The following is a 25,373-nucleotide window of genomic DNA, read 5'->3' as shown; positions in this document are numbered from 1 at the left end:
AAGAATCTGCCAGAAAGCTTCCCTTTCTGAAAACAATATTGCTGGCTCCTGCTGTAAAAACTACTCAAGCAGTCAAACAAGTGAGCTAGGTTTAAAAAACTGATCGGCGATGGATTATTGCAAAGAAACCTTCCACTATCTATCATAATGGCCAAGCTACTTTAAGGCGGTTGAATGAGTAACATGAGAGCAAAATGAAACCGTCTTGTGGGAGTCCTGTCACTCTGGCTTGGTCTATGAGAACACAGCCATATTTTGTTTTGGTTTGGTTTTTTAACTCCAGAATTCCTACAGCTAATGATATGGCCTTCATTTCACGTCTAAGGCTCAGTGTTTGATTGCCTCATATAATACCACCCATGTGGGGAGACCCTCTTTCCAAAAAGAGCCTTCCCAAGCATGGTGTCATGACTAAAATGTAGATTCATTTTACTTATGAATGAATCTGCATTTTAAATGAACACTTTCTGTTTGATACTGAAATATTTTTTTAACAATCCCCGTGTTTGAAATTGGCATACTCTAGTTTTCTCCTTTTAGTACATAGGTGGTTTGAAAGTAGAAAATCTCACTTATCAAAAGAAGACCCCATTTGAGACTTTTTTTTCCTACATCACTGGTCTGCCCGTGAAATGTTGAAATTCCAAGAGAACTCTAAACACGCAGATACATTTTTAGGTCTATTTTTCAGATAAATGAGGTTAATACTACCTCCTCTTTTTAATTAGAGAAATCTGCAATAAGAGTTTTATGTCCACTGAAAATGGTTAAAAACATTAAAATATTTCCCTAGAATTTGTTTCCACAAGTCCAAAACCCCTACAATCAAGCAAAAATCAAGAATTATTCATCTCCATTATCAATCCTTAAGCTTTAAAAATATAATACTGGACAAATAGCAACTAATATATATATATATATATATAAACATTGCTGTGGTTTTTTTGGACATTAGCTTGAGGCAGCTAGCCTGAACACCAAAGAGTGTGACATGTTTCAGTAAGTGTAAATGGTGCTTAAAAACCTTTTTTTTTTTTTATTTGAGTCTAGTTGACACAGAATGTTAAACTAGTGCCAGGTGTACAACATAGTGATTTAACTTCTCTGTACATTACGTTACGCTCACCAAGAGTGTATCTCCCATCTGTCACCATACGACACTGTTACAGCATCATTGACTATATTCCCTGTGCTGTACGTTCTATTCCTGTGACTTATTCATTCCATAACTGGAAGCCTGTATCTCCCACGGACCCCTTCACCCATTTTGCGCAACCCCCATTTAAATATTTACTTCATAATCCCTTCGAGGTTTTTTAGAGTTTACCCTTCATGGAAATCAGGGGACCCCTCTCAGAGTAGGGAAAAATGTTTAGCATTTTAAACAAAACGTAATGTTAAATTTAGGAGTTTACATATTTATTTAGAGCTGCCGTCTATTTTTAAACTTGGAAAATCCTACTTGCTTAAACTAGCAAAGCTGATTCCAAAATGATGGCAGTAGTAAAATCCTCAGGGTTCCCCCCCCACCCTTGGCTTTAGTCATTTCGACAATCCAGAACACCTTCTTTTGGTGATTAGCTGATTAAACTATGCTAGTTATACCAATGCGGACTAGTAATTGAAAACACAAGTTAAAAACTTAATCCGTTAACCTGTTATCCAGTCTGAGAACCTCAGGATCTAGATGAGAGCGGGATTATTTGCCCAGTAAATAAAAGTATACAGTTGAGTGCAGAAAAGAAAAAAAAAAAGTTTTATTAACACTTAAAGACAGACTTACTTCATGAAAATAGTGAGCAATTCCACAACCTTCCTACTGTTAAGTGTCCTTTGATCATGAAGACAGAGGGGAAGGAGAGTTAGAAGGTATTTTAAATCTTTGACAGCTCAATTGCAAAAATTTTGCTTTCTCAAACTCCTATGCCATTTTTCTTGAAGTCATTATAAAGCACTTCTTTTAATCAAGATGAAATGAAATACTACCGACCAGCTCACATATTGAAGACAGATGTTCTCCTGTTTAGAGTTTTTAAGGAAAAAAACTAGTTTGTCCCATTGGGTGGTTGCCTAACAAGCAAAGGCTTGGGCCCTTCCCCCCCCCCGTTTCCGGTGGGGGGGGGCTGACTCCAGAAGACCAGCAACGGCCTATACCTAGATCCTTTTTTTTCATGTTGCAGGCACCGAACTGGAAAGGGGAAGGAGACGTGCAGTTCTCCCTGCCACCCGCACCCCCACTTCTTTCAGTCAGCCAAAGCTCTTGCTCTTCCTACCAGAGGGACCCTAGGCATTATCATTCTCTTCCTTTTACCTGTTACCTCTAAGTGGTGATGTTTATTGGGTGTTGGTTACTCTTACCCCCACGGATATAAAATAGAAACCAGGTCTAAATGTCTCTATTTCTGTTTTATCTGAGAAGCCCCAAATATTCTACATCTCCTTCTTTGGAGGCTAGACTTCATGTACCTCTCCTTCTTCTCTTCCTGAGGGCAGGCGCAACTGTTCTCCGCCGCGTGCGCCAGCCCCCCCCCCCCCCGCCCCGGGAAGACAAACGTCAAGTCTCTGCATTCTTCCACCCCCATTTTGGCGTCCAAGGTTCAACAGAGCTTCCGTCCTAGAGGGCTCCCCCAACAACCCAGAAAAAGGAATTTCCTTTCCCATAGAGTCTGTTCTTTTCATTCCTTATAGGGTAATGTTGCTTCCCTTTCTCAACTCTTTGTACCCGGGGTCTGATAGCTTAAGTTCTACAGGCTTTTTATTTCCCGATTCCTTGCCAATCACAGCCTTTCCCCTCTTTTGCCCTCCTCTCAGGACTCTCAACCTCTTAGCCTTCTTCTGACCAGCAGTCTTACTTTATCAAGGCTTGGACTGCTGCCCCATCCTCCAAACTCCTCCCCACTTTTTTTTTTTCCCCTAGGATCACTTGTGCTCAGGGTAGTTGCCTGTCCTTGGACTGTTTTCATCTTGCTTTCCCTGGGACAGCAGTCAGGAATCCAGAAGCTGTAGCTATGAAGGGCAAGGTCAGGAATCCAGGTCATGTACCAGAAAGATCGATAGCAGACTCTTGAAGACCACCTTCTGTAATGCTACACAGGGCTATGTGAGGTTCCTGAAATGCATGCCTCCCTCTGTTGGGGTATATACAACTGGCCACTTCTGGACGCAGCAACTTGCTTCATCTGAAAATCTTTCCAGCATTTTAAAGACCCTCACAACCAAAAGGGTCCTCACATCATTGGATAGTTTGGTGGGTGCTAATAAATTAAGCAAACAAGGGGTTATAGTCTCTTCTAGGTAAAGTTACGTCATCAGGCATAGGAATCAAGATAACACACTTACCAAGAATAGTGGAATTCGAGGCTAGCAATCCATAACAGTAGGCTTTCTGCCAGATGAAGCAGACATCGAACTTCGAAGTGGGTGTTGACCTGTCAGTTTCTGAGAAAGAAAAAACAAACAAAACATAGTTTGCCCTCCTTCTACTTAAAATATATACCAGAAGCCTCTCTCCTGCGGTGCTGTAGCCTCATCTGATCTCAGGCATAGGAGTGTGCCTCTTTTTGTCCTCCCCTAAATCACAGCATTCTAGAAGAATCCTAGATTTGGGAATCAATAAATCTCAGAGCAGACGGGAATTTCTTCCCTAGTCATGGACCTAGCGGCCAGAGGCCTTCAGGGACTGACGGTTTTTCTCTGTCGAGGACTACACTCTTATCGCTTCGCTCAAGTTTTGGGGGCCCTCTTCCCTCCTGCCTGGCTCTTGACTTCACAGAGGTGATCAAGTGGGACATTTTCTCCTCGATTTCAAAACATTCTCCTGATGCACTACCCAGAGAGTGGCCGATCTGAGACCTGTTACTGGTCCACAGCAAACTAAGAATATTATCCTAAATGTAAATCAGCTATGTCACTGAGCATATTTAATTCAGTGGACATTCGTTCCCCCGTAGACTTCCTCGAAGAAGGAAAAAATGTATTGATTTACGTTCTGGTGCCGGTTCTTTATCTTGTTGTGGTCCAGCGCTTTGAATAGACTGCTCCTAGAAGTCTATCACAGACCATTTGAGGCATGCTTATCTTCAGAAACGGAGTGTGTCATGCCCTATCTTCAGTATCTTTTATTACCTAATTTCTTTGAACAAAAACGGCCCTAAAGTCCATTGGGTCAAAGTCAATCTCATTTTCATTTCTGCTTCTCCTTCCTTCACAGAAATCCACTGATTGCCCCCAATGTGTTTCTCCATTCTTGAAGAAGGACTTCAGAATGACCCCATATTCCCTCGCCCGAATTCTGTCTCTCTCTGATTCTCTCACAGAAGCATGGTGCTTACTTGTTAACTCCCGCTCCATCAAGCCTCTTACCAGATGGCGTATGTCCAGTTAGCTTTCATTTAGACAAGAGGAGTTGGCAAAATCCAAGCCCCAATACCTGATCTTTTTTTTTTTTTGTCCCAGAATTCTGAGAAATCTCCTAAATACGAAGTCTGACTCTTAAATCTTCCTTCTTTCCCCCCCCCCCCCCCCCAGCCTCTAACCTCGGGAAGCTTTCCAGCGCTTTAGCTGTGAGTAGATCATGCTTTCTAAGCACCACTATTCTAGAGGTTATAGAACAATAGATTGCAACAGTCTTTATTCGCTTGTGACCAGCCACTTTTCACTGACTAGCAGATTCTTTTATAAGGAGCCTGGATTTCCTGTAACTCTTAAATTACAGCCCACTTACAGACGGGTAAATAAAGGCAGCCATGACAAGAGCTGTTTGCACATGTTCCCCTGTCCAGAGTGTGTAGGGCAGCCGCGTGGCCTGCCTTCTCTACCTAGACTCTCGCTGGACAGGAACCATTTGGTTCACGATCCTACAGCAGCTGTTCTCAGCTTGGGCTCACTTGCTGCTTTCCAGGGGCCCAGCTGTAGCCTGACTATACCAGCTGGCAACAATTGTCCAATCTTGGAAAAACCCATCTATTTATTGGTAGCTTTGGTCATTAATAACTCATTCAGCACTCCCTATACGCTAGGTTCTGTTCTAAACACTTTGCATTTCCTTTAATTCTCACGAAGTAGCTGTTCTCTCTGTTTTACAACCGATGAAATTTTTACACTTCTGGAGAGATGAGCAGGTCTTGAATCACGCAACTAGTGATAGACCTGAAGCCCTCGAACTCCGAAAGCTCCAGTTCTCCCAGTGCCTGCCCCTCTTCTCCAAGGATGCTTCAGCCCTGCCACATGTTTTCTCTTTCTGCCTCTCTTACAAGTCCTAGGCTAGGCTTCCTCCAACAACCCACTTCCTTTTCCAGTTCTACAGTGAAATTAGGAACTAGAAATGGTGACAAAAGTTTATTCTCTGGTTACCTGAAAAGTACACGCCCTCCTTGATCAGGGGACAAACCAGAAACATACAGGATCAAAGTGTTAGATGACACCAGGAAAACATTGACTATACTAGCCATTGGAGATGATGCAGAGTCCGAGAAGGAAACTTACTTGTTGGTAACTTGAGCTCGCATTTTGGGGGAAAAGACTGGTAAAATGTGTGGTAGATGGGAATCATCTGTAAAATTCTTTACAGACTGAAAATTGCACTTAGGATTTTTGATTGGCACAAAAATATCTGCGTTTGTTTTTAAGGGTAACCAGTCCTAGTAAAGCTGTTATTTACAAAATGCTTTTTTTAAAAATTAAATTCCTTTCACTGCTTTCTATTCATACAGAATTATTCCCCAGTGGATGTTCAGCCTTCAAGAAAATTACTCCCAATATAGATGAAGAAGGAGCAATGAAAGAAGATGCTGGAATGATGGATGTCCATTATAGTGAAGTAAGATTCCAGGGCCTGCAATGCCAGTTATATAAATTTAACTTCTTAAAATTTATATTAAAAAATTATTACAGCTAACTTAATTGGGAAGGGAACTAAGGACCAATGAACTGTAAGCATGAAAACTGCCCAGGGCAGAGATGTCCCTATTTGGAATGTGGAACCCTGCCTCTGGAACTGTTCCTATTGTCTGGCTTTAGAGAGGCGATATTTATCATCTTCAAATAACCATCCCAGTAACCAGATCAGGGTCAACATGCTTCAGAAAAATTTCCATAAAAATTATAGCTCACAGTGTAACAGCTAAGCAGAGTATGCATAAGAGTCTTTTTCAGAAATGGAACATTTCTGCTGTAAACTTCATAAGGATATCAAACGGCTTCAGTCGTCAGTCAACAAATATTTATTGACTTAGGAGCAAGGCTCTGGAGCTGATGATGTAGGCGCTATAAAATAATTAGCGAGGGCCAAACCCTGACCTCCAATGTCTACCTACACGGAATGGGAAAAAAAAAAAAACAAGACCATGCCATTTGAATAATATACACAGTGAACTGTTCCACATAAAGTCAAAGGTGAGAGAGATGCCTTTGAGCTGAGGTAGAGCAGTGAGCTGTGATTAGAGAGGGGTGGGGTGAAGAAAGAGGGCACCATGAAGGTGGTCTAACAGAGGAGACCAGCAGGGTCGACAGCTGCAGGTGGGAAAGTGTAAGGCATTGGGGCAGTAGAATGGATCCTTTCAGCTAAACCCAGTTGGGTTCACAGAGAGAAGTAGTTGAGGTCAGATTTTTGAGAAAATTTGAATGTTTGGGCTTTATCCAGCAGAATGTTGAATTGCTCTCAAAGTTTTGGGGGCAGAACCATGGCAGGATGAGAGCAACCAAGAGGAGAGGGTAACTTGGCGGTAACACGGGAGCTAGAGAGAGGGCTGCCCGGGAGTCCAGACATGAGGCGGTCAGGGCCAAAACCCACCCGCTGACAGAGTCATGAAACACTACGAAGAAAGGAGGAAGGCCTGCTGGCTGTGGGAAGGGAAGAGTCAAAGGTAGCTCTGAGCTTTTGGGTTTGGATATTCCAGAAAAACTACAGGTGGATGATTTTCCCAGGGAAGATGATGAATTCCGTTTTTGACGTGTGTTGAATTTGAAATAGGAATGTATCAAAATGGAAATAACCGTCAGGCCGTTAGAAGTTTGGAACCAAATCTGAGGAGAGAGATCAGGGTTGGAGAGCCACATCTGGAAGTCATCTGTGTGAGAACCAAAGCAGAGTGAGGATGGGAGATGACGTAGCCAGTGAAAACCAGAGAACCAAAGACCAAACCACAGAGAAGTTTGCAAAGAATGGGAAGATGGAAAATGAACAAAAACAGAAATTTAAGGGGTTGTAGTCCCATAGAAATACATGTTTTAGAGTTGTATTAAGAAACGTAAGCAATCAGGTTGAAGTGACAGATATACTTTATGAATTGGTTTTTTTTTTTTAAAGATTTTATTTATTTACTTGTCAGAGAGAGCACAAGCAGGGGGAGCAGCAGGCAGAGGGAGAAGCAGGCTCCCCGTTGAGCAAGGAACCCAACGTGGGGCTCGATCCCAGGACTCTGGGATCATGACCTGAGCCGAAGGCAGCCGCTTAACCAACTGAGCCACCCAGGCGTCCTGAATTGTTTTGTTTTGTTTTGTTTTTTTAATACAAGACAATCTTAAGTTAGCTCTCGTTCATTTAGCTAAAATCACATGCCTAGAAGCTTTAACTATTTCTATATGGGTCTCTTGCCTCATCAGTAACATAAAGACAATACCATCCGGGTCACTTCAAAATAAATGTGAAAGGGGCGCCTGGGTGGCTCAGTCGTTAAGCAACTGCCTTCGGCTCAGGGCATGGTCCCAGTGTCCTGGGATCGAGTCCCACATCGGGCTCTCCGCTCCGCGGGAAGTCTGCTTCTCCCTCTCCCACTCCCCCTGCTTGTGTTCCCTCTCTCGCCGTGTCTCTCTCTGTCAAATAAATAAATAAAATCTTAAAAAAAAAATAAATGTGAAAGCTCTTTGTGGCTCATTAAGTACTACACAAATGTCAGACTTGATGGTTGACCTACTTGACAGTGACGTTACCTTTTACCCCAGAACCTAGAAGAGTAGATATTTACAGCATGTAGAAACTTGAATTTTAATTCCAGCTCAATTCTTGACTGTGAAGCCTTGGGTAAGTTAATTCACTTTTTTTTGGTCTTAGTTAGACTTAAATGATTTTCCAGAGACTTCCAGTTGTTATGGGCTGACAGTGGAAGGACTCAGCGGAGTTCACGGAAGATAAATGGTTGAGCATAACTGAAGTTACATTCTTGTCGTCCAAATAACAGCTTCACCTTATTCACAGAAATAGCCTTGAGCCTGACTCTAATACTTTTCAAGGAGAGTGGCAACATTTCTTATTAGTCAAGAGCTATAATCTGTTTTCTATGTAAACACATTTGTTGGAACTCTTGTGTGTTCTACAGTAATAATTTACACATTTTATTTGATGTATACAGATAGAATCATGTTCAAAAAGAGCCTTTGTATGTTTCAGCTTATGGAAGAAGCCTTCGTCCTCATGCCCGAGCCGAAGGAAAAATAACTGATGCTGATTTATGAGCTTCATTGAAATGAAAAGTACAAATGGTTGTCTATTTAGTGCCTGAATTTAAATATATGAATTAAACCGATAAGGATGAAATTAATTTGTTTCTAAAACTGCTTTCCTGACCTTTGATTTGCAATAGTTTTTATTTATTTTTTAAAAGATTTTATTTATTTATTTGTCAGAGAGAGAGAGCGAGAGAGCACACACAAGCAGGGGGAGCCACAGAGGGAGAGGGAGAAGCAGGCTCCCTGTGGAGCAGGGAGCCCGATGCGGGGCTCAATCCCAGGACCCTGGGATCATGACCTGAGCTGAAGGCAGATGCTTAACTGACTGAGCCACCCAGGCGTCCCATGATTTGCACTAGTTTTTATTTATTTGTTTATTTATTTATTTATTTATTTATTTTAATTTTTAAAAATTATGTTATGTTAGTCACCATGCAATACATCATTAGTTTTTGATGTGGTGATCCACTATCCATTGTTTTCTTATAACACCCAGTGCTCCATGCAGTACGTGCCCTCCTTAATACCCATCACGGGGCTAACCAATCCCCCCTCCCCCCTCCCCTCTAAAACCCTGTTTGTTTCTCAGAGTCCATAGTCTCTCATGGTTCATCTCTCCCTCCAATTTTTTAAAGATGTAATTAACACATTCCTAAGTGAACAGTTTGATGAATTTTGGCAGTTGTATACATCCGTTTAACTTCCCAGCAGAAACAAGAAATAGAATATATCCATCCTCACAGAAGGTTCTCTTATGCCCATCTCCAGTCAGTCTCCCCTCCCCCCCACCTAATTTCTATCACCATAGATTACTTTTGCCTGTTTTGGTGTCATAAAAATGGAATCATTCACTCCATTCAGTACAGACCCTTCTGTGTCTGGCTTCTTTTGCTTAACCTAATGTTTTTGAGATACATCCATGTTGTTGAGTATATCAAAAGTTTGTTCTTTTTCGTTACTAAATAGTATTCCATTGTATTGATGACTGATTTTTTTTAAAGATTTTATTTATTTATTTGAGAGAGAGAGAAAGAGAATGAGAGAGAGCGAGCACACGAGAAGGGGGAGGGTCAGAGGGAGAAGCAGACTCCCTGCCAAGCAGGGAGCCCGATGCGGGACTCAATCCAGGGACTCCAGGATCATGACCTGAGCCGAAGGCAGTCGCTTAACCAACTGAGCCACCCAGGCGCCCGATAACTGATTTTTTTTTTTTAACCCATTCTCCTGTTGATGAATTTTGGATTGTTTCCACTTCAGGGCTGTTATGAATAAGGCTGCTCTAAACATTCTTATCTATGACCTTTTGTGGACATATGCTTTCATTATTCTTGGGTAAATACCTAGAAGTAAAATTGCTAGATCCTAGGGAAGTTGTGTATTTAATCTTACAAGAAATTGCCAAAGAGTTTTTCAAAGTGGTTGGACCATTTTATACTTCCCCCAGGAATGGACGAGAGTTTCAGTTGCTCCACATCTTCACCAACATCTGATGTGGCTAATCTTTTTTTTGCCATTCTATTAGGCGTGAATTGGTATCTCATTGTGTTTTTAACTTATATTTTCCTTTTTTTTAATAGTCTCCACACTGGGTGTGGAGCCCAACGCAGGGCTTGAACTCACGACCCTGAGACTGAGACCTGAGCTGAGGTCAAGAGTCGGACACTTAACCTCCTGAGCCACACAGGCACCCCATTATTTATATTTTCCTATTAACTAATGATGTTGAGCACTTTTTCATGTGCTTCTTTGCCTTTCATCTATCTTCTTTTGTGAAATGTGTGTTCAAGTCTTTTGCCCATTTTTAGAAATGGCATTGTTAATTTTTTTATTGTTGATTTGTAGGCATTTTTTTAATATATTCTGGATATAAGTTCTTTGTCAGATATATGTGCTGCAGATTTATCTTTGTTTATTCATGTTTTTTTAAGATTTTATTTATTTGAGAGAGAGAGAGAGAGAGAAACAGCATGGGAGGGGATAGGGTCAGAGGGAGAAGCAGGCTCTCTGCCGAGCCGGGAGCCCGATGTGGGACTCGATCCCAGGACTCCGAGATCATGACCCGAGCCAAAGGCAGTCGCTTAACCGACTGAGCCACCCAGGTGCCCTGTTTATTCATTTCTTAATTGAATCTTTTATTGAACCAAAAGTTTTGGTTTTGACGAAGCCCAATTTACCATCTTTAGGGGTTGGTTCTTTTTGTGTCTGGTCTGAGGAATCTTTGCTTACCTCAAGATTGCAAAGGTATTGTCTTACATTTTTTTTAAAGATTTTATTTTTAGGTAATCTCTGCACCCGACGTGGGGTTCAAACTCACAACCCCGAGATCAAGAGTCACACACTCCTCTGACTGAGCCAGCCAGGCGCCCCTTACCTTTTCTTCTATAAACTTTATCAGTTTTATATTTAGGTCTGTAATCTAAAATTCATTTTTGAGCGTGGAATTAGATAGAGGTCAAGGTTGAAAGCAGATATTTAGATGGTTCTCACCATACGGGGGAAAATGAAGCTTTCCTTTTGCCTGATTGAATTCCTTGGCACCCTGGTCAAATTTTAGTTCTTTATATGTGTGCAGCCTATTTCTGGACCCTGTTCTGTAGCACTGACCTGTTTGTCCATCTTGATATGAATATTACACCATCTTGATTACTCTAAGTTTCTAAGTCTTGAAATCAGGTAGTGTTAGCCCTCCAGCTTTTTTTTTTTCCAAGTCATTTTGGCTATTCTACATCCTTTGAATTTCCATATAAAATTCAGAATCCTCTTCGGATTTCCTCAAAATAGCCTGCTGGAAGTTTTTGGGGGATTTTGTTAAGTTTATGTGGAGAGTGGCAAGCTTAACAAAGTTGAATCTTTCAGTGAACCTTTATTTTGGTCATCTTTCATTTCTCCCGGTGGTATTTTGTGATTTTTTTCAGAGCTTTGCTGGATTTATTGTCTTTTGCTAGATTTATTGTTAGATAATTGGTGTTTTGCTCCCACTGTAAATAGTATTGCTTGATTTCTTTTTCAATTTATTGTTGCTAATATATATCAATACAATTGATTTTTGTATGTTGCTCTTACGATCTGCCACCTCGCTAAATACGCATATTCGTTTTAGTGGTTTGTGTATTCCTTAGGCTTTTCTATGTACACAATCATGTCATCTGCACAGACAGTTTTACATTCGCCAATCTATATGCCTTTTCTCTCTCTGTTGCCATGTTGCACTGGCTGGCACCTTCAGCATCATGTCGAATTCAAGTGGTGAGAGCAGACATTTTGACTCGTTCTCAAACTTATGAGAAGAGTGTCCAGCCTGTAGGTTTTGTAGATGCCCTTTATCAGATTGAGGATGATCCCGTCTCGTTCTTGTTTGCTGAGAGTTCTTTTTTAATATCATGAAGGGATGTTGATTTTTTTCAAGTGCTTTTTCTGTATCTATTGTTGGAGGTACCATTTTTCTCTTGTATCCTGCTTTGTCCTATATATTACGGTGAATTTTTCTTCCCTATTAAAAACCACCTTTACATTTCTGGGTCTCACTAGTTTGTAAAAGATTTTTAATTCCCCCAAAGTCCTTCCTTCCCACTGTTGCTAGAAATTTTAATTTGGCTAGTAAATGTTAATATACAGTTCTTCAAGTAGCAACATTTAATGAACAACGACTTGGCACTGCCAGTATACTGATGACTAAAGAAACCAATATAAATAAGATACTGTTACTACTCTTGAAGAGTCACAGCCTATTTGGAAAGTCAGATACATAGATAATGGGCAAGTAGAGGGATGTATATCCACCCAGTGAATTCTCAGAGCAGGATAAAAGGTATCTAGTGTTTTGCTGGTCTGTATTGATCAGGAGAAGGGTCCCAGAAGAGGTGATACCTAAGCCGTCTTAAAGAGGTTAACCAAGTGAAGCGGTGTAAAGGGCAGAGGGCATAGCATGAACAAAGGCACAGAGTGAGGGCAGGGAAACTACTAGTAGCTCATTGTTGTTGGAGCATAAAGTACAAGGCTGCGCATGGTGAATGATGAGATTATAGAAGCATCGGCCAGACCATTGCAAGCCTCGTGTGCCAAATGAAAGAACTTGTCCTTTGCTCTGTGAACGAAGGGGCAGCCATGATGAGATTTTAAGAAGGGGAGAGGGACATGGTCTGGTTTGCCTTGGAATCCCAAGCCTACGGCAGATAGATTTATAAGTGTCGAGGCTGGAGGCGGGAAGACCAATTAGAAAAAAAAATGACACGGTCTTAAACTTTAGCAGTGAGAGTAGAAGTGGAGGAAGAGTCAGATTTGAGAAATATTTAGGAAGTCAAACTGGCAGAAGTTGGTGATGAGCTGATGAGAGGATGACTGGAGAGAGAGCACATTGGTTCTCCAGGGCTGCTGTTAACAGAGGGCACACACGTATCGTCTCACAGCTCAAGCATCTAGAAGTCTGAAATCAGGGTGTCAGCAGACCATGTTCCCCTCTGACACTGTGGGGACAATCTTTCCTTGCCTCTTCCTAGCTGGTCTCTGGCGTTCCTTGACCTGGAGCTGCGTTACTCCAGACTCTGCCTCTGTAGTCACGTGGGGTCCTCCCTGAGTCCCTGTCTTCTTGTGAGGATCCCAGCCATATTGGATTAAGGGCCCACCCTACTCCAGTATCACTGTGCCGTAATTAATTATATACACAGTGACCCTGTTTCCAAATAAGGTGACATTCTGGCCTTCTGGTAACTGGGGGGTTAGGACTTCAACATCTCTTTCTGAGGGACACCCTTGAACCCATCCCAGGAGCTGAGTCAAAACTACGCTTCAGTTTTCTAGCTCAGGGCTCGTAGGGTGTTGCCCTGGCTGACTAGGAAAAACCCAAGTGAAAGAACCAGTTTAGGAAGAAGTTGAGTTCAAAATTGCCTAAAGGGCATACAGGAAGAGCCGTTTTAGCATTCAGTTCTGTAAATCTCAAGAGCATGTCTTCAAGATAGAAACAAGCTGTTAAGACTTACGGCTAGCCGCAGAAATGGGCTTCATCTCCTTATTGTTGAGAACATGAGATGGTGGGTCATAAAATAATTTGTCGCAGCTGTAATCATTCTGCCATGGTCAGAGGTCTCTGTCTTGAGCTATTATGCTCTCATTCTCCCCAATTCTAGGGCCAGCAGCCAGGAAGGAAACATTCTTTACCAAAAGCTTCATTTTCATAAACATCCATATCGCTAACACAAGAGCTTTAAAAGTTGTCAACTCTTCTTAAGACCCTGTTATATTATGTGTAAATATAACTTCAGGATAAAAAAAAAAACAATGAACATTCATAAGCTTAGTGGGGTTTATCCCATCAGACCTTCATTCATTCTCCCATTTGGAACAAACAATGCATCCCCTTTTAAAGATACTCCTTAATGGGTGACATTTGTAAGTACAGTTAACATCTTCATTGTGTGAGTGAACAAAATAAATAGGTACACTTCACTATGGTCAGGGATTACTCTCCTAATTTTAAGAAGGGTTTCCATTTCAAGTATTTCAAGTATTTGATTTAGAAAATAGAGTTACATAAGCCCTACTCCTTCGGTGCACATTCTGTTTGTTCTCTGTGAACTTGAAATGGTTCAGAATTTATTTGCCCAGAACTGTCAAACCATCTCTAATTCCTGATTGCATTTTGCTCTTAATGCAGGAAGTGTTGCTGGAGTTGCTAGAACAATGTGTGGATGGCTTATGGAAAGCAGAACGTTATGAAGTGATTTCTGAGATTTCCAAGTTGATCATTCCAATTTATGAGAAACGTCGTGAATTTGAGGTAGGTAATTTAAACATTTGCATCATTGGCCTCAACTACATTTTATTTTGGTCTTGGAAAAAAAAAAAACAAACCAGTCATGTAGTTATGTCACTATCCCTCTACTATGTGTCCTCTCAAAATTAGAAGGTTCATTGTATTGTGGCATTTGTATTTTATTATAGAATATAGATACTTAACTGTGTCATTTTGACACATTTGTCCAATCTGAAAGTTCCTATCCTTGAAAATCCTGTGGAATCCTAAAATGAGAATTCTACCTTACTTTCATATAAGTTTTCCAAATGAAATTAAGTTTAAATTTTGATTATATAAGTGGTTCTTAAAACATTTTAATCTAGCACTCCCTCCCCCTTTCCCCTCAGGGCATAAAAAATTCAGTGTTGTCTTCACCAAACCTTCACGCAAAAAAGCTACTGAACTTATTATTTTTTAAAGATTTTATTTATTTATTTACAGAGAGAGACACAGCGAGAGAGGGAACACAAGCAGGGGGAGTGGGAGAGGGAGAAGCAGGCTTCCCGCTGAGCAGGGAGCCCGATGCAGGGCTCGATCCCAGGACCCCGGGATCACGACCTGAGCCCAAGGCAGACGCTTAAGAACTGAGCCACCCAGGCGCCCCAGAGCTACTGAATTTCTGTGTTGCCCCGAGAAGACCAAAGGTGCTGGCAGCTGAGATTGGGGGAGGTAATCAAGACACTAGTAGTAGTCCTGCCATGAGGAGTTTTTCCAATTTAGTCTGCCAGCCAAAGCTGTTGATAAAGGGTAATTAATAAAGGCTAGTAGTGGGGCTCCTGGGTGGTTCAGCCGGTTGAGTGTCTGACTTCAGCTTGGGACGTGATCTCAGGGTCCTGGGATCAAGTCCCATGTCGGGCTCTCTGCTCAGCGGGGAGCCTGCTTCTCCCTCTCCCTCCGCCCCTCCCCCTGTTGGTGCTCTCTCCGTGTCTCTCTCAAATGGATAAATAAAATCTTAAAAAAAAATAGACTAGTATATAATGAACACCTGTTGCCAACCACACTGAATAGGAATGTTTTATATTCAAGTCTCTGAGTCTGTATCATAATTTCTACCCCTACTGTGCTGGGAAGGGGTGATTTAGGATTCAAGCCCCCCCTTTTTTTTAAAGCAAAGCCATTTATTCTTATGTATAGCAAGCACGCTTTCATTGTTGAAGAAGTCTCCCAGAGGGGAAACACATCCATTTAAGACCATCTGCATAGGGTTCTAATCTCTGCTTCAGACTGGCTCTGGTCCAACTCACTTTTTCTTCCCAGGTTCTAGGCCTGTCTCTCAAAAGCCATACTTGTGGTGTATATGGGACATGCCTGAAAAACCATAATGGAGTTCAAGTGATTCTGTGAATAAGCAAGAGCTGAATAATTCAACCTAGGTCATAGAGGTGGCAAAAAATAGCCCATGAGACAAGAAAAGAAATGGCAGGGGCGCCTGGGCGGCTCAGTCGGTGAAGTATCTGCCTTCAGCTCAGGTCATGATCCCAGGGTCCTGGGATCGAGCCCTATGTCAGGCTCTCTGCTTGGTGGGGAGCCTGCTTCTCCCTCTCCCTCTCTCAAATAAGAAATAAAATCTTTTAAAAAAAGAAAAGAAAAGAAATGGCATTGCTCCTTTTCTCAAAGCATTATATCCTAAGAACCTTTGTAAAATGTCCATAGTACCTACTTTCTTACTAGCTTGAAGATCAGGCTGTTAGAAACCCAGGGAGCATTTTGCTACTCAACTAACAGGGAAGAAAGAAAAATACATCTTCTCTACACTTGAGAGGAAACGATATTTTCTATAGGGACACTACTCCTGTTTCCCTGGAGGCTTGTGAAGGTCCGTGCAGATCCCCTGGCGTTCTACACGAGACGTAGTCATTGTTTCTAGGACACTGATGTATAATGTTTCACTGTATCTTTATGGGATGGGCTGAAAAGTGTCAGAGATAGCAGCCGTAAAGATAAGGAAATTTTCCCTCCAATTGAGCTCAACTGTTTCTGTGCTCCCTTTTTTATTGAGGTGAAATTCAGAACAGAACATACAATTAGCCATTTTAAAGTGTACAATTCAGGATCATTCAGTGCATTCATGATAGTCCAAACCCACCACCTCTCTCTAGTTTCAAAACATTCTCATCACCCCAGGAAAACACCTCCTACCCACTAAGTAATCACTCCGCCTCACCCGCCATTCCCTGGTAACCACCAATCTGCTTTCTGTCTCTCTGGATTTGCCTATTCTGGATGTGGCATAAAAAGGGATTAATAAAGATGTGACCTTTTGTGTCTGGCTTCTTTCACTTAGCATAATATTTAGACGTTATTCCAAGTTGTAGCCTGGATCAGAGCTTTATTCCTTTTTATGGCTGAATGATTTTCCATCGCATGCATATGCCACAATTTGTTTATCCATGCATCCATTGGCAGACAGTTGGGTTGTTTTCACCGACTGTTACAGACATTCGTGTGTAAGTTTCTGTGTGGCCATATGTTTTCATTTATCTTGGGTATATACCTAGGAATGGAATTGCTGGGTCATAGGATAATTCTTTGTTTAACTTTTTGCGTAACCACCAAACTGCTTTCCCTTTTACCTTCCCACCAGCAATGTACACATTCCACATTCTGAACAACCCTTGTTGTTTTGGGTTTTTCATTAAAGCCATCTTAGTGGATGTGAAGTGTTATCACATTGTGGTATTTGATTTGTACTTTCTTATGACCAATGATTTTGAACATCTTTTTATGTGCTTGTTAGCCATTTGCGTGTCTTCTTTGGAGAAATGTCTATTCAAGACCTTGGCCCATTTTTAAATTGGGTTGTTGATCTTTTTGTTGTTGAGTTGTGAGAGTTCTTTTTTTGTTAAGATTTTTTTTTAAAAGATTTTATTTAGAGAGAACATGAGCATGAGCGGAGGGAGGGCCAGAGGGAGAGGGAGAAGCAGTCTCCCCGCCGAGCATGGAGCCCGACAAGGGGCTCGATCCCACGACCCTGAGCTGAAATCAAGAGTTGGACGCCCAACCGACTGAGCCACCCAGGCGCCCCTGAGAGTTCTTTATATTCTCTGATAGTACATCTTTATCACATCTGTAATTGGCAAATATTTTATCCCATTCTATAGGTTGTCTTTTCACATTCTTAATAGTGTTCTTTGCACAACATACTCCCTTTTTCTGGGTGTTCTTTGAAAACTTCTGTAAGCTTGTATTAAAGCAGTCCTCACTGAGGCGTGTACTCTTATTTTTATATCTGCATTTTTTGTTTTAATTTAAAATTTTAAGATTTTTTATTTGAGAGAACGTGAGTGGCAGGGAGGGGCAGAGGGCAGAGGGAGAAGCAGATTCCCCGCGGAGCAGGGAGCCCGATGCAGGGCCCAATCCCATGACCCCGAGATCACGACCTGAGCCGAAGGCAGACGCTTAACCGACTGAGCCACCCAGGCACCCCTCTACCCTTAGACAACACGGTTGAGGAATTTTGTCTAATTGTGACAAAGGGGCAGGGACCCCAACAAAACCATTTTGAAAAGGAAATAGCATTGCTTCCCCCAACCTGGTGCATGTATCTTAGCCATTTAGTAATGAACCAAAAGACAAAGCTGATTTGTATATTTTCCTTTTTCAGAAACTTACTCAAGTTTATAGAACTCTTCATGGAGCTTACACAAAAGTTCTAGAGGTTATGCATACAAAAAAAAGACTTTTAGGAACTTTCTTCAGAGTTGCCTTTTATGGCCAAGTAAGTATACTTCCGTTCATAAAGTTGTTTTTCTTTTTAAACATTCACCTTTGAATTATTAGATTGCTCTAGCAGCGGGTACTGGTTCTTGGAGTGTGTCTAGATCGAGGGTTGATCGTAGCAGGCCAGAAGGCGCTGTAAGTGTAAAGTTCACTCTGGTTTCCATATCTAAATCCATTAGGTCAGAGTACAACATAGAAGATTTGAGTTTTTCCTTCAGTTTCATTTTTCTGTTGAACTTCTTAAAGTATATATTTAATATCTGGCACTACAAGCTTTCAAATAAACAGCTAAGTATGACAGGGAATGAGAAAAACCCTAGTGAGGAAATCTTCAGGCCAATTTTATGTCCCTATGATGGCGAGTTTGAAAATTCTTACTTATTTGAAGTTAAAAGAGTGAATACGACATGCCATGTGGCTTTCAGTACTATTTAAAATGTATTTCAAATATATTATTGCTAGTTATTCTGTACACTTTCTTTAAGTGCTGTGCTTGCTCAGACTATAAGTGATTGTGTGTTTCACTCTACAATAGTCTTTCTTTGAAGAAGAAGATGGGAAGGAGTACATCTATAAAGAACCAAAGCTCACCGGCCTCTCAGAGATTTCCCTGAGACTCGTGAAACTTTATGGTGAAAAATTTGGCACAGAGAATGTTAAAATAATTCAGGATTCTGACAAGGTAACATATACCCTGCATTTCAAAATCATTGTGAGTTCCAAATGTGGTACACTGCTGATTTTGTCCTTTTTCAGCTGGTGGGGGAGAAGTATGGAAATAGAGCCTGTCCACATAGTGAAAGAAAGGATGGGGGTTTTGGAGTCAGCAGCGTTCAAATCTCCATTCTCTCTGTCTCTTTTTTTTAAGATTTTTATTTATTTATTTATTATTTATTTATTTATTTGAGAGAGCATGAGAGAGAGATTACGAGCAAGGGGCTCCATCCCAGGACCCTGGGATCACGACCTGAGCCAAAGGCAAACGCTTCACCGATTGAGCCACCCAGGAGTCCCAAATCTCCATTCTCTTGCCATTTGCTAGCTAGGTGACCTATAGGAAAGTTACTTAACTTCTCCTGTGCCTCATCTTTCTTGTTAGTAAAATGGAGATAATACTAGTGCATTTCCTTCTAAGCTATCCTTAGTTCAGTAGTTACATGGGCAATGAAGTAAGTTTAGGAGACATCCCTTGGCCTTGCTCTGGGAAGGTTACCCATCCCACCAGGCCCTGCCAGGCCAGGATGAAAAAGGTCCCAGCAAGAGAGGTTCTTCCCGAGAGATGCATCGTGTCCCGTAGGCGACATTTGTGGAAAGCACGGTAGGAATGCCTGACCGTTCCTAGTCGCCATAGATGTGCCCAGAATGAGAGCTGGTGGTTAGGGCAGTGCAGGATCTGCAGGCCACAGCGATATTTATGGAGCGACGAGGGTGCAGGCGACTTAGCAGCCAATAGACAGCGTCGCTAGAGCGAAAAGCTCCCGGCCATAGTAAAGACACTTCACGGTCCGTCATGAAAATGATCTCTTCACTTTGTAGACTTAGCTCGTCTCCCATGGAGATGGTTTTACCTTGCCTCTGTGCCTGAGACATTTAAAAGTGGATATGCTGGTGGGTTCCAAATTCATTAGTATTTGGCACTACCCCTCTACTTCCTTCTTTATCGGTGTCACTATTTTGTGTTGTTTTATTCAGTTAAGACAACGGAAGATTTTATCTCCCTGTAGCCAGATAGTTTCAGGCTCATTGCCACACAACTGGTACTTATAAATGGAAAGTTAATGGAAAGCCAGGCTTGCTGAACAACACGCAGTTTTCTGCTTTATTTTGCCTCTGAACACCCGGCGAGCCAGTGCTAGGGACAAACCACTCTCAGGCAGGTGGACTCCTGACATTATTTGTATGCACAATATGTGAGTCATTCTCCATTGGCAACAGACATCATAAGCAGTTGCTACTTTGAAAGTCCTTATTTCTTTCTTAATGTGTGCAAATAAAAATTAAAAATACTCTTCTATCTTGCCAAAGAACAAAATCTGCTTAAGGATACAGACAGTTCGAAGAGCCGCTTGGCAATATTTTCCAATATTTTAAACATACATTTCCTTGGACCCAACAATTTCACATTTAAGGGTTTTTTTTAAAAGGGGGGGAGGACAGAGGGAGAGGGAGAGAGAGTCTGAAGCAGGCTCCACGCCCCCAGCACAGAGACCAATCCGGGGCTCGCTCTCACTATGTGAGATCATGACCTGAGCTGAAATCAAAAGTCAGACACTTAACCAACAGAGCCACCCAGGCGCCCCTCGTGTCTAAGATTTTATCCTGTAGGTGTACACTACAAAGAAGATGTATGATGAAAGGTGTTCATTGCTGCAAAGTTTATATAGCAACCTGGAAGCAATCTAAATGTCCATATGGCTAAAGAAATGGTATTATCCACATGACGGATATAGTAACCTATGCATTAAAAAAAATTGACATAGATCTAGAAGTGTTGATTTGAACCTGTTAAGATATATTATTGAGGGGGAAAAAAGTGAGGTGCAGGCAGTCGTGGATAGGATGATCACATTAGTGTAAAAATTGATATTCGCAATAACTTGTATATGCTTAGGAAATTTCTGGAATGATACATACAAAATTGTTAACCATGCTTACCCCTGAGGAGAGGGACTAGAGTCTACCTGGCAAGAAATTGTTGACTTTCCATGTATACCCTTGTGTACTTGACTTTCCATGTATACCCTTGTGTACGGTTTGAAAGTTTTACCATATACATATTTTACTTTTATAAGGTGAAAATCAGGCTTGACCTCTTTTTTATTTCCCTTCTATATTTTGTCTTAGCTTAGATAATTACCTCAACCATCTCCTGAGGTCCCTTAAGAGAAATCTCACTTTTTTTTTCCCTGAGTCTAGTTGACACACAATGATACATTTGTTTTAGGTGCCCAACATAGTGATTCAACAAGTTTATACCTTAATGCTGTGCTCAGTTGCAGCCCCCCCCCCCCGTCACCGTACAACGCTATTACGGTATCATTGACTATATTCCCCACGCTGTGCCTTTTATTCCCATGACTTAGTCATTCCATAACTGGAAGCCTGTACCTCCCTCTCTCCTTCACCCATTTTGCCCATCCCCTACCCTCCCTCCCCTCTGGTAACCATCAGTTTGTTCTTTTGTTAAAGCTTTATTTATTTATTTATTTATTTGAGAGAGAGAGTACACAGAGGGAGAGGGAGAGGCAGACTCCCCGCCAAGCAAGGAGCCCGACGCGGGGCTCGATCCCAGGACTCCGGGATCATGACCCGAGCCGAAGGCAGACGCTTAACGACTGAGCCACCCAGGTGCCCCCCCCCCGTTTGTTCTCTGTAGAGAAATCTAGCTATTTACTAGGAGAGAAAAGAAGGTTAAGGCTTCTGGAGAGATAGGCTTTTAGATTTTTATGTAAGATCAAATAGAATGGGTTTGGAGAAGTTAAGAGATGCTAAGAAAATTTCTCTCCCCTGGCCATCCTCCTGTATCTGTGGAGAAAAAAAGGATATAGAGACTGTTCCCCGAGAGGTTTTTGTTGTCTTTTTTTGGTTGTTTGTTTCAATTTTTGTTTTCTACACCAAACACAAAAAAGGCCTATCATAAAATGCAGTGACATCGACAAAGTCACCAACAGCCAAGGCCCAGGTCAGATTGAGTTGGGAGAACACTGAAAGAGGGGCCTGGGCATAGTTTCAGGTTAATGGGGAGACTGATGGAGGGGAGGGTATTGGGTATTCCATCCACAGATGGAATGTCCAGCAGGGACAGCTCTGAGATTTGCCTCCAGCAGCGTAGCTTCTTAACATGGAATTTTGGCTCTTCATGAAATGGTCCATAACTACCATAGTTTATGTCTCTGGAAGAGAACCATTCTGTCTTCCTGTGGTCCCTTTGGAGGACCAGAGGACCTAAGATAGGATTAATGTCATCAAGAGTGCCCACTCTTACAATGTCAGTCACTTCTTGTGGATGTACAACTTGGTAAGCTTTTCTGTAGGGTAACTCTGTCACATATATCAAAATCCTTAGTACCATGTAAATCTTCTAACAAAGCAACTTCTAGGAATTTATGCTGCGGAATCCATCAGAAAATAATGCACATAGTTTTAAATGTAAGGATGTTCAGCAGAGTATTATTTGCAATTGCAAAACATTGAGAAACAACCTAAGACTCTATTGATGAGAGACTGATCCAATAAATAGTGTCTATCCATATATCCATTAAAAGTCATGTTAATGACCAGGGCGCTTGGGTGGCTCAGTCGGTTAAGCATCTGCCTTTGGCTCGGGTCATGATCCCAGGGTCCTGGGAGCAAGCCCCATGTCGGGCTCCCTGCTCAGTGGGGAGTCTACTTATCCCTCTCCCTCTGCCTGCCCTCCCACCTGTGCTCTCTCTCTCAAATAAATAAATAAAAATTTTTTTTAAAAAGCCATGCTAATGACCATATAGAACTATAATAACTATAATATGTTTTTTGTTACACATAACATAAAATTTACTATTTTGACCATTTTTATGTATACAGGTCAGTGGTGCTTCCAGCACCATCTTGGAAAGAAGCGGCAAAAGTGGGCATTTTTGCTTTGTTCCTGATCTTAGAGGAAAAGCTTTCAGCCTTTCAGCATTGAATATAATGTTCACTGTGGGTTTCTCATAGGGGCCCTTGATTGGATTGTGGAAATTCCCTTCTGTTCCTGGTTTGTTGAGTATTTTTATTATGAGAGATGTTGAGTTTTGTCAAATGCTTTTGCTGTGTCAATTGAGATGATCGTGTAGGTTTTTTCCCCTTCATTCTGTTTATGTAATGTATTACATTGCTTGATTTTTATATGTTGAACCATCCTTGCATTCCAGCAATAAATCCTACTTGGTCATGGCATATAATCCTTTTAATATGCTGCAGAATTCCATTTGCCAGTATTCTGTTGAGGATTTTTGCATCAGTGTTCATAAGGGGTGCTGGTGTAGGTTTTTGGACTGTCTTTGTCTGGCTTTGGTTTCAGGGTAATGTTGACATTATAGAACAAGTCAGGGTGTGTTCCCTCTCCTTCAGTTTTTCAGAAGAGTCTGAGAAGGATTGAGGTTAGTTCTTCTTTAAGTGTTTTGTAGACTTCACCAGTGAAGACATCAGGTCCAGAGCTTTTCTTCATCAGAAATTTTTTAAAAATATTTTATTTATGTATTTATTGGAGAGAGAGAGAACAGGAGGAGAGACAGAGGGAGAGGATCTCAAGCAAACTCTGCACTGAGCGCGGAGCCCGACGTGGGGCTCAATCCCATGACCCTGAGGTCATGACCTGAGCTGAAATCAAGAGTCGGATGCTCGACTGACTGAGCCACGCGGGCACCCCAGAATTTTTTTTTTTTTTTTTTAGGTAGGCCCCAGCACGGAGCCTGACATGGGGCTCGAACTCACAATGCTGAGATGAAGACCTGAGCTGAAATCAAGAGTCAGTCGCCCAACCGACTGAGCCACCCAGGGGGTCCCAACCGAAAATTTTTGATTACTGATTCAAACTCCTTACTAGCTATAGATCTATTCAGATTTTTCTATTTTTTTTATGGTTTAGTCTTGGTAGGCTTTGTGTTTCTAGGAATTTGTTCATTTCATCTAGGTTATCTAATTTGTTGGCATACAGTTGCTCACAGTACTCTCCTATAATCCTTTTTATTTCTATAGAATTGGTAGTAATGTCCTCATTTTCATTTCTGATTTTAGTAATTTTGAGTGTTCTTTTTTTCTTAGTCCATCTAGTTAAAGATTTGTCAATTTCATTGATCTTTTCAAAGAACCAAGCTTTGGTTTCATTGCTTTTCTCTATTTTTCTATTCTCTATTTCATTTATCTCTGCTTAATCTTTATTTCCTTCCTTCTGCTAGCTTTGGGTTTAGTTCCTCTCTTCCTAGTTCCTTAAGTTGTAAAATTATGTTGTTGAATTGAGATCTTTCCCATTTTTTAATGTTGTGTTTATCACTATAAATCTCCTCCTTAGCACTGCTTTTGCTGTGTCCTGTAAGTTTTGGTATGTTGTGATTTTGTTTTCATTAATTTCTAAGTATTTTCTAATTTCCCTTGTGATTTTTTTCTTTGAACCATTGATTTTTTTCAAGTGTTTAATTTCCACAGATTTATAAATTTTCCCATTTTACTTCTGTTACTGATCTCTAACTTTATCCCACTGTGGTCAGAGAAAATACTTTGTATGGTATCTGTCTTCTTAAATCTTTTGAGACGTAATTTGTGGCCTAACATGCAGTCTATCCTGGAAAATGTCCCATGTGCACTTGAGAAGAAAGCATATTGTTGGGTAGAGTATTCTGTATATGTCTGTGAGATGTAGTTGGTTTGTTGTGTTCTTTAAGTCCTCTATTTCTTCCTTCAGTCTGCTTGCAGTATCTAGTATTGAGGGTGGGGTATTAAAGTCTCCGTGTATTATTGGAAAACTGTTTCTCCTTTGAGCTCTGTCAATTTTTGCTTTATATATATATTTTTAAAGATTTTATTTATTTATCTGACAGAGAGAGACACAGCGAGAGAAGGAACACAAGCAGGGGGAGTGGGAGAGGGAGAAGCAGGCTTCCCGCTGAGCAGGGAGCCCGATGCGGGGCTCGATCCCAGGACCCTGGGATCATGACCTGAGCCGAAGGCAGACGCTTAAGGGCTGAGTCTCACCCAGGCGCCCCTGCTTTATATAGTTTGATGGTCTGTTATTAGGTGTGTAGATGTTTATGATTGTTCTGTCTTCTTGCTGTGTACTGCATCTTTTATCAATATACAAGGTCCTTTTTTGTCTCTTGTGACCTGTTAAAACTTTAAGTCGATTTTGTTCAATATTAGTATATTCACCCCTTGCTCTCTTTGGTTACTATATGTGTAGAATATCTTTTTCTGTTTTTCATTTTCAGCCCATGTGTGTCTTTGGATCTAAAATAAATCTCTTGTAGACTGCATGTAGTTGGATCATAATTTTTTATCCATTCTACAAATCTCTCTTTTGATTACCTTTTAATCCATTTACATTTCAAGTAATTACTGATAAAGAGAGACTTCTTTTATTCTGCTATTCGTTTTCTTATGTGCCCTAGAGCTATTTTGTCTCTCATTTTTTGCATTACTGTTTTCTTTCTGTTTAATTAATTTTTATGGTGAAATAGTTAAATTTGTTTCCCATTTCCTTTTGACTGTATTCTTCAACTCTATTTTTGTGGTTTTCATGGGGATTATATTTAACATCCTAAAGTTATAACCCTCTAATTTGAATTTATACCTGTTCAACTTCAATAACATACAAAAAATCTGCTTCTTTAACAGCCCCATCGCTACCACTTTCAGTTCTTGATGTTGTAGAACTACATCTTTATACATTGTGTGTCCAAAA

At 41.1% G+C, this 25,373-nt stretch overlaps 1 protein-coding gene across 5 annotated transcripts in view; it reads left to right on the top strand.

Moving 5' to 3' along the window:
- The window catches only part of DOCK11 (dedicator of cytokinesis 11), a 185,504-nt gene that overhangs the window by 147,241 nt on the left and 12,890 nt on the right, over window positions 1-25,373 (top strand). For all 5 annotated transcript variants that reach the window (XR_003606828.2, XM_028087762.2, XM_028087761.2 and 2 more), the window contains 4 exons: window positions 5,712-5,818; window positions 14,096-14,218; window positions 17,841-17,954; window positions 18,492-18,638. Coding sequence is in view for 4 of the 5 variants with exons in the window: in XM_028087762.2 (XP_027943563.1) it covers window positions 5,712-5,818; window positions 14,096-14,218; window positions 17,841-17,954; window positions 18,492-18,638 (491 nt within the window). In the remaining variant the exon portion in view is untranslated. The remainder of the gene's footprint in view (window positions 1-5,711; window positions 5,819-14,095; window positions 14,219-17,840; window positions 17,955-18,491; window positions 18,639-25,373) is intronic.

This window comes from Eumetopias jubatus, unplaced genomic scaffold (genome assembly GCF_037043125.1).
Source record: "Eumetopias jubatus isolate StellerSeaLion01/CBP00866 unplaced genomic scaffold, mEumJub1_p1.0 scaffold_11, whole genome shotgun sequence".
Classification (NCBI taxonomy): Eukaryota; Metazoa; Chordata; class Mammalia; order Carnivora; family Otariidae; genus Eumetopias; species Eumetopias jubatus.
The sequence above is the reverse complement of the archived record's forward strand: the minus strand, read 5'-3'. Positions and strand labels throughout refer to the sequence as shown.